This window comes from Betta splendens, chromosome 6, assembly GCF_900634795.4.
Source record: "Betta splendens chromosome 6, fBetSpl5.4, whole genome shotgun sequence".
Classification (NCBI taxonomy): Eukaryota; Metazoa; Chordata; class Actinopteri; order Anabantiformes; family Osphronemidae; genus Betta; species Betta splendens.
In genome coordinates, this window is record NC_040886.2 from 17620246 (window position 1) to 17633812 (window position 13567).

The window sequence follows — 13567 nt, forward strand, 5'->3', positions numbered from 1 at the left end:
TTTTGTCCTCAAACACGTTCAACCCACATTCTGTAACTTTGAAGCTGTTAAAATAAGCGTCTTTATCTGAATATGGTCGGATCCAGTTTACTGATGCATGTTTGAGCCTCATAAAGCTCCACCTGCTGCAGTCAGTGCCCGTCGCTCCGCTCCGGCTAAATACCTCAAATGTTCTGTAATGGTGTTCCAGGCTCTTAATCGGACCCCGGCAGCCTCAGAAAACCGCAGTGGGAGCTTTTCTTTTCCCCGGGTCAGTGGATTTAGACAAACCGCAGGATCTAATCCCACTTTCCACTCACAGGCCAATGTGTGGACCCGTCCAGTTTGGCGCTGTAAGAAGCGGAGGCGCCGGCCTGCCCTCCGCGGCCCGGCACGCTGCCAGGGCAGGGTGGGGGGTCTGCTGCTCCAACCAACCAGGAGGAGCAGGAAGGGGCTCAGCAGCCTGAGTGTGTGCGAGATCAGGAGAGAGTGTGGGGTCCAAACGATGACAGAGAAGAAGCGGCTGTGACACTGGGCCACACTTCCTAAAAAGCGAGGTTCTACCCTCCATTCTCCTGGTCCAAGTAGTGGGACCCCACCACATGTTGAACCTGGATGCAGGAATATTCAGCCACTAGTCCATTAGTGAGGTTTAACTAGTGTTGATTGAGGAGGTCTGGCTCACAGCCGGCAGCCAGTTCATCCCAAAGGCGCCCCATGTTTAGATATATGGATATTTCCGTATAATCTATCATCACATCATTGCTGTATCTCAGATTCACCTGGAGGGAATGTCATTACTGTACATTTGGATAAATACGGCGCTGTGTTGTCTCGAGCAGTTGTTTTGTCTCATTTTTGGCTGTTTGCATGTGTTGGATCATTTTTTTAATGTTTCTGTTTCTCAGTTTCCTTGTATTCATTCTAAAATGATGGTGCAACCATTGTTATTTTACAAATGAAGGCCAAAGAAAAAAAGCCCCCCTTCAATACATTTACTAATTCAAGTCATGGACTAGTCATGGTACTGTAAATAAAACAAGCCTTGTTTCAGGTGACGCTGCAGCTCGGCTCCCTTGTTTTATTTAAGCACTGGTATTGGATTCAATATCAAACTGGCTGAAGCTCACACTGACTGCACCTCAGGCCGGGTCGGGTCGGGTCGGGGTGCAGGCTATACATAAGGAGGGGTAACCTGAGGGGGCATGAGGGATCAGTCTGTGTTCAGGTGTGTTTAGACCCAGAGTAAAGCGACTGGGATCATCTACATTTGTGCTGTTTTTCCTTTCACTGACGTTTTTTCATGTCAGTTTACAAAACTCTCGTACCTCTCGGATTCAATACATCCAGTTTCATGTAAAATGAGGCCAAGTGTTCATGTGCTCATAATTCATGTTACTGTAATTTTATAACAGTATAAAAAAATCTTCCACATTTATCTGGCAGATAACAGCTGTCATGTAATTTTACAGTCTCTCCTCCAGGTGACGTACAGTAGAGTGATGGTAGAGGGACGTTTAATACAGTTCATTCTTCTTCTGATAGAGATATTGTATGAAAATCATCAGCACCCATCTCCCCCTCATTCTTCACAGTGCTTTAGTTCCCATGGGGCCGTGCAGAGATTGGTCTCCCATGCTGAGTCTGATGTAGAAAACAAGACTTCCAGGTCGCGGCGTCCTGTTCGGTAACATGGCAGGATCGTTTGTCCCCCGTGGGAGTTTCCTTCCCAAACACTTCCCTCAGGTCCTCAGACGAGCTGCTGCCCCCCACGAGGCCCTCCAGTGTCCTCAGGCCTGCTTGAAGGGGCTACACGGTGGAAGCAGTGTCAGAGGTGGAGGTGGATGGTGTTTCCAGATGCTCCACCAGTGTTTGGACTGCTGACACTGCAGCTCCACTCTGAGTTTATGACCCACACAGTTTACTGTGCAGGTTTGACATCAGGTCGTCACCTTTTTATCCTGAGACGTCACCTGTTCTAACCTAAACTTTTCTGATGATCTCCTTGTTTAAATGCTAGGACACAGATGACATACTTACAATTATGTTGTCAATCAGTTTAGTTTGTAACAGGAAAGAAATACATACATACAAATACAAATACAGTTTTAAGAGCTAAAGCTGCTGAAGTTGTTTACAACAACACTTTTACTATGTTGAAATGAAGTGCAAATAAGTTTATTGGGTCTTCACAATTGTCCTTTACTTACCTATGATTTATCTTTAATTATTTTAGGTTGTTATATTTTAATTCATAGAAATAGAAACTTTCTGTATCTTTGGTATAACCATAATTTCCTTTTTGTATACCTCTATTATTGTTATTTTCTTGTGTTGTTAATGTTATTAAGTCAAAGTAATGTGAACTTTAAACAGTACTTTATTACTTCCTGCAGTACCATGAATACAGCTCTATCTGATCAACCTACAGAAGCAGGTCAGTGTGTTTGTGTAGCTCTGTGACCTCTGACCTCCTGGCTGGGGGTCATTGTCTCATTACAACAGGTGTCTGTCCATCTGTGAAACACATAACAGCTCTGATCCTCATTGAGCCCAGGAAACATTGCCTGCTGACATTGTGAACTCTGCCTGACAGAGACGGACAGAGATGCAATCAATAAATTCTACTTATTATATAAGTGTATAATTCTACTTATTATAAGATATACTGTATATACATGTACTACAAGGTATGTGAAGATATATATTTTCAACATAGCAGCAAATCATCCAAAATGAAAGCAAAATAAAGAAATATCAACCACGAACACGGCCTAGGATTTTAAAACAGAGCTCTGTGGTCACATGTGATCACAATAAACCTTAAAAACCCTAAAAACAACAACAAATGTGACTGTCAATGTGTTCATTTTGTTTTCTAAAGCAATATAATAAATTATATATTCACAAATAGGGTTAGTCATAATCCTTTTCTTAACCCCATCATAAGTACCTGGGTGTGCATCTGATCAACAAACTGGACTGGACTCATAACACGGATGCACTGTACAGGAAGGGTCAGAGCAGACTCTACCTGCTGAGGAGTCTTTTGGAGTGAAGGGGCCACTCCTGGAGCCCTTGACTCTGTGGTGGCATCAGCCGTCCTGTACGGCGTGGTCTGCTGGAGCAGCAGCATCACAGTGAGGGACAGGAAGAGACTGGACAGGATCATCAAAAAGTCCAGCTCTGTCCTGGGCTGCACTCTGGACACGGTGCAGGAGGTGGTGAGAGAAGGGTCCTGGCTAAACTCACATCCATCATGGACCAGGACTCTGACCCACTGGCGGACTCTTTATGAGGCTCAAACATGCATCAGTAAACTGGATCCGACCATATTCAGATAAAGACGCTTATTTTAACAGCTTCAAAGTTACAGAATCTGGGTTGAATGTGTTTGAAGAGAAAACGGACCATAAAGCAGCGAGGACCCTCTGGACTCTGCCTGCTCTGGAGAGCAGCTTCAGTAGCAGACTGATCCACCCTGGTGTGAGGGAGACATTTTGCAGATCCTTCCCAGCTGCTGCTGTCACACTGTCTAATCAGAACTGTTAACTACCTCCCGCTACATGAACTCACCCACTGCATCAGTGGTTTATATAGTAATCTCCTCTGTGCAATATTTGTGCAAACTCTGTGCAATATTTATACATTAATACAATATGCAATAAATCTTCTGTGCAAAATTTGTGCAAAACAGTGCAAGATTCATATTTACAACATACAGTATACAACATGCAATAACCCTTCCAATGACTCCATATTCACTCTACCCACTTTTAATTTTGTCGCTGTACTTCTGTACTCCATACTGTGCTCTTTGCTGTTGTATGAAGCAACTTCCCCACTGTGACAATTAAAGGTTTTCTTATTCTTATCATTTTAAACTACTTTCTTCAAAGGGTGAAACAGCGCCCCTCTGGCTCCTAACGGATGATGCATTGCTCTTAGTGATAGTGGTGGAACCGGGTACTGCACCACAACTGCAGCGGTTGATGGCAAGTTTGGAAGCAGGTGACGTTGATGAAATAAACATGACGAGTCACCTTGTACTTAGTGCAGTTAGCGAAAAACACGACAAAGAGGCGTTAGTGAGGATCATGCATTATAAAAAGAAGTTACCGGAAGGAAAAAATAGCTAACGCTAAGTGATTAGCTTGATTGACCCGCAGTAGGCCTCAGATAGCGTGAGTAGACCTTAACCTCGTGTCTGTTTGTGTTTGCACTGCTGCTTGAAGCCTCGGGGACATTCACTGCGTGTTACAGTTGTGGTTGGACTCCTAAAATATTAAACAAGTTGTGAACGTGATTATTATAGAACATCTAAGCCAACCTTGTAGTACTGCTTGGTCGCTACTTGTTATCTGCCCCCAGTCTTTCACTGTGACTGGAGTCTGTCTCATTTGACGGTTCTGTCTTCTAGTGGGTGAGTTGTTTATATTATTATTGTTTTTTTTATTACTGTGCTCATCAGATGGTGGTTGTGTTATTTTATAGTGAGAATCAAAGAGAAAGCTGACAAACACATTCATCTTTATTGCTCAGATAGGTCATTTCCACATAGACACATTCAACGTTATAAACCATACAGACGTTGTTTTGTCTCTGCTCCCTCTGTTACGGGGGCTGTAAGTAATAGGTTGGACGACATAACCTGCTGCTGTCTGTGCTAAAATGTGTCAGTTATCACACCACCATTTATCATCAAGTTATTTATGTTTACCTAAGTCTCAATATATTGTTCATTGTATTCCAGTATAATATTGTCTACAGTAATCGATGAGTATGACTTATTTTAATCAAACAATGACTCGGGTGTGTTTGCCAGCATTCAACCAGGGTGTGAACGCTTTCATTATGAGAAGAATTCAAACAGTTGCCTTAATAAATTAAAGAAAAATTAACAGCTTGATATCTGACTTAAAATCTCTAGCAGTTGTTTAGTGATCGCAGTCTTTTGCAGATAATGGTAAATAGTTGACAACAATCAGCAGCATCATAATGGGCCTACAGTCAGCAGGTGACAGGTCAGGGCAGTCCTGCCATAAAGCAAATATGACAAATATTGCTGGGTCTTCATTCTGTCTGCCAGCACTTTGAAGAAACCGCCAATTAACTGAAGTGTAAATTCCTGCAGAAAGCTGCTCTGTGGCCTCAGAACGTCTCTCTCTGCTCAGGTCGCTATTTTAGGCAGGAATCTGGTCCCAGGGCTTAGAGGCCTCCATAGCTCACATTCCCAATTGGAGGCCCCGGAGTCTTTGGGCTTTATTTTTGGGAGCACTCGGCTATCCCAGCTCCTCACTCTGGAACTCTGGTTTCACTGAAGCAATGTTCCCACACTTCCTGTCGTTATGTCACGATGTGTCATAGTGGAATATTCTTTATTGTGTTGTTGTTTTTTTTAACCTGCAAATATTAAATTCAAATCTTCTGAAAGGGCATTTCACACTTTCACATTCGAGGCAGAATATAGTTTTTATCTATCATATCATCTTGTAAAAACTAAAATACCAATATAAGGGAAGTATATGAAATGACCTGAACAGACAAATGATCAGCAATTCAAGCAATAAAAATATAGATATTTCTAAAAAAAACAAAACAATTGGTTCTTTTAGAGTTTTATTTCCATTAAACTGCTGCATTTTATTGATGTAAAAAGTAGTAAAAGTAATCTGCTGTTGCATATTCACTGTCACAGCACTGTATTTGTTTTAATTTTCTTTTAAAGCATTTTTTTTTACTATGTTTGCATATTTTTTTTGTTTTTGTTTATAGTCTGTTGCTTTCAGTCTTCTGAAGCTGAGTCTTTACATTTATATCATGTTTAAATCCAATGAATCATTGACCTTCCCTCAAACACCACCCACAGAAAAACTTTCCAAGATGGCCGGTCTGTCAACAGACAGCTGGCCTTGGCTCTGAGTGCTTTTGGGTGTAAGAAGAGAAAACTCAACCCCCACCTAGATGAAGCGCTCATTTAAAGCTCCAGGCCGTGGTACATATAGCTGCTTCATATTTAAGAATCTCTCTTTTAACACTTGGCAGAGTAGTGCAGGGGTACGAGCGCTGCCCTGTAAGCTTGGAGTGGAGATATAAATGGCTCCCAGGGGCCCGCTTCCCACTGACGAGGGCCAAACTCCAGTGAGGGCGGTGCTGGTCTGGAGGGCGACATGCCCGGGGGGATGCTATGGTGTGAGCCACAGGATTCAGGCTGGTGAAGAGCTGAAACCCAAGCATCATTGAATATTTCATCAGCCTCATGGAGAGTCACCGCTGTTTTGGAAATGTGATATCTTAGTGTCAAACACCGGACTAGAGACTAAAAGTTCAATGCCAAACCAGCAGTGAGATGTTTACAGCTTTGTACCAGGTTATAAAAAGGGCCTAGAAATGGAGTCAGTCTATTTACAGCATAAGTGTTAAATCATAACCAAAGTCATCTCAAGTCATGCAATTATCTGCCTTGGCCTGAACCATCTCTCTCAAGCAGACCAGCACTCAGATGTGGAGCTATCTTTAAGATGAGATGGAGCTCAAAGCTTTATAAGTTTAGTGTTCAGTTTTGAGGAGGAGGAGGAAGGAAGGAAGGAAGGAAGGAAGGAAGGAAGGAAGGAAGGAAGGAAGAAGAAGAAACAATTTCTTTCAGCATCACTTGGGCAGGTAGTTATAATAATGACCACAAATATGACCATTGTCCATTTACAGCCAATAAAGTAACAAATATCAATTATACAGCTATTCTGTGTAATATTGAAACAGTATTAGTTAATGCAGTGATTTTGCTCAGTTATTACAGTAGTAAATTGGTAGAGAAGCCGTGTAGGAAACTTTATTCCCCCTGACTACTGTAGATTCTGAGAGTGTTAACTCCGTAACCAGCTACTTCACAGGCAGAAACACGCTTCAGGTCTGTGACCCTGTGATCGGACGTGAACCTGATGAGTGAAAGGTCGCGACCTTTACTGACCATGTTCTTTGTCCGGCTTTGGGGAGCGAACTCTCAGCCTGCTGGGAGTTCATGTAGGTAAATAAAACAAGCCGCTTATTTTGATGTTGCACATGTTGCGAATGCAAATTTTGATGTTGACTCTAAATTTTGTAGCCCTTAATGTCAGAACATTTCTTAAAATACTCTCTAGTATTAGGAAAAACAATCCTTATTGCTAACTCTTTAACCGGGCCTAACGTAGCCTTCAGACAGTCCAGGTCCTGCAGCTCACAGTCTGAGCTGCTATGAAACCCTCCACCCAGACAGGGCCTCAGATTGTGTTAACCAGACAGGAGCCACAGACAGCCTGTCATCATCTCTCTGCTTCCACTGTGTCGTCTGCTTGACAGAAATGAGTAGGTTTTTATGCATAAATCGTGGCTGGGTTTGATACCTGAGCGAACGCTGCCTCTGTTTACTCTAAGGTGAGGCCAGCAGCCGGCCTGAAAGCGATACCCCAACTGGTGTTTACTCAACTGCTGTGTCCTAACCTCTATACCTACGGTGGCTCCTAACATGATCCACCCTAATACTGACAAATGACTTTTTGACCAGGAAGTCCCAAGGGGGGGTCATAAGTAATCGATCTGTGAAGAGGAGCCTAAAGATTATAGTGTTTTATTGCAGAGGTGAAGTTCAGGAGTCTGTCGCTCCTTGTGGAAAAAAAACGATCTTAGATTTAAATTTCAATCCAGGAGATATTTTCCTTTGGCAAACTCTATTAAGCCCACTACTTCACAGTACAACGTCCTTTTCTTATCATCAACACATGTATTTTTTATAATGTTGAGGTCCAAATCAGAAAGTATTGTAAAGTATTTATTGATCCATCTTTGCATTCAACTGACTAATGCTCTTTTATAAAAACATGTGTGGTCGTCTCTAACAGAACTGTTCTGTTCCTGTATTCTTGCTCATCTGTACTGCTGTTGTGAGAGGTAATTTCCCCACTGCGGGACTATTAAAGGTTTTTCTTATCTTATCTTATCTCTTATCTTGATAGTGATCAGTAATAGTTTCCTGAGTTGGTTTCCTTATTGTTTTGAAGAAACAATAAGAACATTAGAATCTTAAACTAAGGGGTCAAATATTCAGAAGAATTGACCTGGTGGTAGAAGTGAAGAAGGAGTGAGTGCATTGAGACCAGGGTCAGTTGAAGAGTGCGTTAGAGGTTTCTTGGTCAGACCCGTATCTAGTGACACCTTGAACTTGTTGATCATCAACTGGGCCTGATATTTGGACGTTTGTTCTGACCTTGACCTCACCTCCCCCTTCTGATTAGTTGGTGTCAGGTTCCTCTGTCCAGCTACTGCTCAAGAACCCGCAGATTGTGGCGCAGCCGAGGAGAACCACATGGCAAAAACCCATTTAACAGGTGATCCCGTCCAATAATGAGCTTTTAAAGTGTTTCCAGAGGAATTCAGCAGGGCTCGTATGTTAATCTGACATCACCTGATGACATTGCAGTGAATCAGATTGTGCTGAACTAAAAGCCTTTTTTTGGCCACTTCAGTCAGTTCTACAGACCCTTCACTTTTAAAGTGTTGACTCCTCGTTAGGTCACGAGGTCAAAGGTGACTCATGTTCAGGGGTTAAGTGGACAAAGAGAGAAGCTGGGATAAAAATCAGATCAAGTCAATACATTCAAATGCAAATGTATAAATGTTGACTGACTAGAAACAAAGGGCTACAACTGATGACTAATTTTGTTAATTAATATTTAGGGTATTTTTTAATTAGTTGTTTATAAATAACAAAATCAAACAGCCAAACATTTTCAATTTCATTCAATAAAACGCATGCAAAAACTTTTAGACTTAAAAACAACTCAAAGTATCATTTAATTTTTAAGGAGAATGTTCTAGTAATGAACGTCCATGTCTTTAAACACAGCAAAAGTCAAAGCAAGTGAGCGCCGATCACTAATATACTATGTGCTTATTCAGAACTTTACCATAGCTTACAAACTGTAGCAGTTTTATATCTGCACCTAAAGTCAATGTAAATTTCAAATATAATGTCTAAGAAAAGGGATGGACAGGAAAAGCTGTACTTCTGATCACTCTCTGTTTATAGTATGTGTCTTGAGAAAACATCAGTTCTCCTTCTCCTCTTATTCAGAGGTGTTGGGTCACTTCCTGAGCAGCAGATGTCATGACCTGTCACTGCATCATCTGGCCAATCACTTTACAGTTCGTTCCTTCATTCGCTCACCTGATAAAAGAACCGTGACCGTTTTTGACATGTGCGAAGTCCACCTGTCTGCTCAGGTTGGAGGATTCATCACCACAGACACTTTAACGCTACCTCTGGGGTAGAGTAATGTGAGCGGGTAACCGTGTTCTACAGTAGTTTGGACTAGTAATGGGTGATGGTGTTGTATGAGTGTGGGATGAGTTAAAATACATACGTCATGCATACGTCAACCGATGGTCTAGATGAGCAACTACAGACTCTAATTGATTGAAATTCCTTCATGACTAGTGTCTAACGCAGCTTTTCCTCAGGTGACATCATGTTTTTTAGGGTTTTGTGATGCATGAATGGATCCATCTGAGTTTCTACCTATGTACCTTCGTAGAATCAAAGCAGCCTCAGGACATCATCACTGTCACTATGACAGCCCAGTGTTTCCATATATGCTACATGCAGCTTATGTGAAGAAGAGAATCCCAAAACCTGAGAGAAAATGTGGTGTTTGGCCTCGTTTATCGCGTCACGGCATCCAAAACTTTTAACACATACAGTACTGATATACACGTCGTCTCTTTCTGTAGATTCTGTTGATCACTGTAGATTGTAGTAGTTTGTTGAAAGTTAAGGGAATAATATTACAATAACAATACGAAAATGTGCTGAATTCGGTGAGTTGCACTGATATATTGTTGTTTGTTGCCCGAGTTTTGGACTAACAGCACGGTTGAATCATGGTCAGACCTGAGACCGGATGTAAACTAACCCTGTTTTAGTGAAACCTGTGTCTGGTCCCAGCAGGCTCTTTACACGTCCAGCTGCTAACTGCAGGATCAGACCCAGAATTATGTTTCCTTGTTGTTGAATCTATATGGAGTCTTTTCTTCAGCCACAGTGGGACTGAAGGAATGGTGTTTACTGCACAGAGCCAACTGGACTGCACAACTGACACACACACACACACACACACACACACACACACACACACACACACACACACACACACACACACACACACACACTTACTTTAGCAAATATGACACCAGTCATACACAACTAATGTAGTGATATGTAACAGCCCGCAAATTTTGCACATTTTTATTTATTAACAACAAAACTTTACTTCATCCATGCCACTTGATATGGTCACACACACACACACACACACACACACACACACACACACACACACACACACACACACAGTGGCCAACCCTCCCCTCCCACCCCACACCCTCATTGGCCAATCGTGTCGTCACGGAGACAACAGCTGTCTCCAGGATGAAGAAGCTACTTTGAGGGTGCCAGCCAGTCTGCAGGCCTGCAACTGGAGAGTCTCATGGGTCCCTCATGGCCTTCATAACACACACACACACACACACACACACACACACAGCCTCACAACACATGCTGGCTTTATAGCAGGATTAGCGCCCTCTAGAGCTGTCAGGGTTTATTTCCTAAACAGAACCCTGTGTTCTTGCCGAAGTCTCGAAGCATAAGAACTAATATTAGTGGTAATATACATTTTAACACTTTCTATGAGTTTGTTAACATCCTATTAGTTTGATCTGTTGGATAACAACATACTATTTTTTCCCCCATGTCTGAACTTTGTAAAAAGCCTTTTATATAAAGTTGATTTTTTTTTTGTGTATCGTACTTGTAGTCTAGTCTGTGTTTGTTGTATCTGAGTGATTAAATCACATCTCATGCAAAATACTGTGAGCATGAAACCACACACACAGCATCCACATACATGCCACACGCTGCCAGACCCACCAGTGAGTCCACTGTTACAGGGTCGGCTCCATGCATGTGTCTGTCACCATTACACAACAAGACAATGGCTCACAGCAACATACAGTAAAGTGAAAGCCTGCATGAAGATGCAGCTCATATTTTACTGTTTTATAAAGAGTTGGATGCATACATATACATATTTATGTAATTACTTTTTATTGTGACTTTTTATAGGACAAATACTGAACATTTAAACAAGTTAAGTGCTTTTTAAATTTAAAAGTTGAATCTTTCCGTATTGCAGTTTTCTGTTACTGACTTTAATCTTAAACAGATGATATAAATTCACATCTGTCTGAATCTAGATTCAAATTCTTACACAGCTAATATAAGTATAGGTTTGAACTGTTACTAATTCCATGTACAGTTTTTTTTTTTTAATGATCTTAAATAAACCAATTAGATGAAGCAGATTCTTATGTTGGAGTGCAGCTTTGGGACGATGCACACGGTGCTGACTCACTGAAGGGGTTTGTGTGTATGTGTTGCATGTGTTGTTTTGGGTCGACTGCAACTGTCAGGACAACGGTCAGGCTAATCTGCACCTGCCACTGACACAGCAAATGTACGTCTGCACACACAAACAGCGCTCACAGAAGAGCCAGACGGACCCGAGAGCCTGACTGACCGACTGCAGGGCATGCTGGGAGACGGACCGGCAGCTGTCCGACTCCCTATCAATACACAGTTCAATCTTAGAAGTTACTGTACACGTAGCAGTTTATTCCAAGGACCACATCCATGGTCCAATGAAATCATCTAGACAATAACTTCAGGTTGAATTTATTAACTCAACACACCCACAGACTATAGTAGAGTGAGGTAATACCATGAATGATGAAATGAAAAGCTGCTGTAACTGTAGTTCACTTCTTTACACACACACACACACACACACACAAAGTCTGGTTAAATGGTCCTTGTGTCTGCCTCTCTTTATATCTCTCACCTCATTCACAAAACCACACTCACTGTAACCACACACTCGCGGCTGGTCGATGATTGACAGGCAGGGCAGGTGTGGCCGGTCTGTGGCAGCGCCCCACCTGTTGATCCGACCCCCTCCATACTCACAAACCCCAACCTTTACCCCACCCCCTCGACCCCTGACCCTGTGACCAACTTCCTATCCCTTTGGGCGCTATTATGACCCCCCATCACTGGGCCAACCATGACCCAGGCTGTGACTGGAGCTTCATAAATAAAACTGTGGCGTTACCTGGCCACCCCAGCCCACCACTGCTTTTTACAGCCTCCTCTGGCACCCAGGATCTCTGACCTCTGCTCCCTGATACCACTGGGCAGCCTCAGACACAGTCACAAGATAGTAAGACACGTCATTAGTCTTTATTTAAAAGTCATTAGTGTTTGTTTATCTTTTTAGCATTAGAAACTGTTGAACACTGCATTCACAAGGATGTCAAACCATCATTGCACATGAAAGATAAATGTTGCTACTGATTAGTGGACCGTCACGTGTTCTCTAACTGGAATGTTGGATCTGGTTTATATGAAGCTAAGAAGCACCTTTTTTGTGTTCCCCTCACTTTCTCCCTAATTTCATAACTGTTTCTGTGCAGTGATGTTCTAACCTCAGCAACCAGTCAGGACGGACTCAACATCAATAGACTGGAAATCTGCCAGTGGGTCCAACTGGTGCCGCCAGTGTGGGATGTCATGGTCCTATGTCAAGTGAAAGGTCAGTAGGAGCCGATCTTGCTTAATTCTAAACATGAAGTCATGTTCATAACAGCAGCGTTGATAACGTCAGAACCGAGAACCAGCTCAGAAACTATTGTCTCAGTGTTCTGGCTTCATGTCAGATATGGTGGGTTTATTGCTGTCCCTTCAGTAAACTGGAAAGAATGTTTCAGTCGGAGAGTTCGGCTTCTTTACCGTGCACAATCGGTGAGGTAATCCTTACTTTTAACAAGCTCTGACTCTAGTCTCGAAGCATGAGGGTGTTTCACAGGGTGTGATGAGTAACTGCAAAAAAAGACACTGCTGGAACAGATTATTGTCTAGAGTCCTACAGCCCAGACTTTTATTGTGAGTCATGTTCAGAGACTGACTGATTTACTCACCCTGTACATGCATGCAGGCATTCCTCATTAATCCACAAGGGGGACATCAAGGTATTCTTTGGTCCATTAAAGTCTACAGACATTTTTATTATGCATCTTTAAATCTAGACTTAGTTCAATTTCAATGTCTGCCGTTCTTTCAATGTGTTTGCTTTCATAGCTAATAGTCCTGTTGTGCTTTTATATGTATTTGTACATTACTGGCAGATATTAAAGGTCATATTCTTGCAACAAAATAAAAGATTTCAGGAGGATTCTACAACAGTCTCAACCCCAAAGATATATAGATAAATAAATATAAGAAATATATTAAAAAATATATTGGCATGAATAAAACTATAATAATTTCACCCACCTATTTATTATTTGCAGGTTTGACAAGCACATTATAAAGTTAGCCAAAAGGCTAATTTTACATAAATCTTTACAGCATGTTACAGTAAAACCAGCATATGAAGACCAACACTTCGATGCTATGAACTGTTCTTAAAATAATGTCCAATTATCAGTGAATCATATT

The 13567-nt window shown here is 41.9% G+C and overlaps 1 protein-coding gene across 4 annotated transcripts in view; it reads left to right on the top strand.

The window, feature by feature from the left end:
• The first annotated feature begins 3895 nt into the window (after nt 1–3895).
• The window catches only part of LOC114857517 (voltage-dependent calcium channel subunit alpha-2/delta-4-like), a 54863-nt gene continuing 45191 nt past the window's right edge, over nt 3896–13567 (top strand). The window contains exons 1-2 of one of the 4 annotated variants that reach the window (XM_055509885.1): nt 3896–3990; nt 12544–12662. In XM_055509885.1, the coding sequence (XP_055365860.1) occupies nt 12649–12662 (14 nt within the window). In that variant the 5' untranslated portion in view covers nt 3896–3990; nt 12544–12648. The other 3 variants (XM_055509883.1, XM_055509884.1, XM_055509887.1) reach the window with 3 other exon arrangements.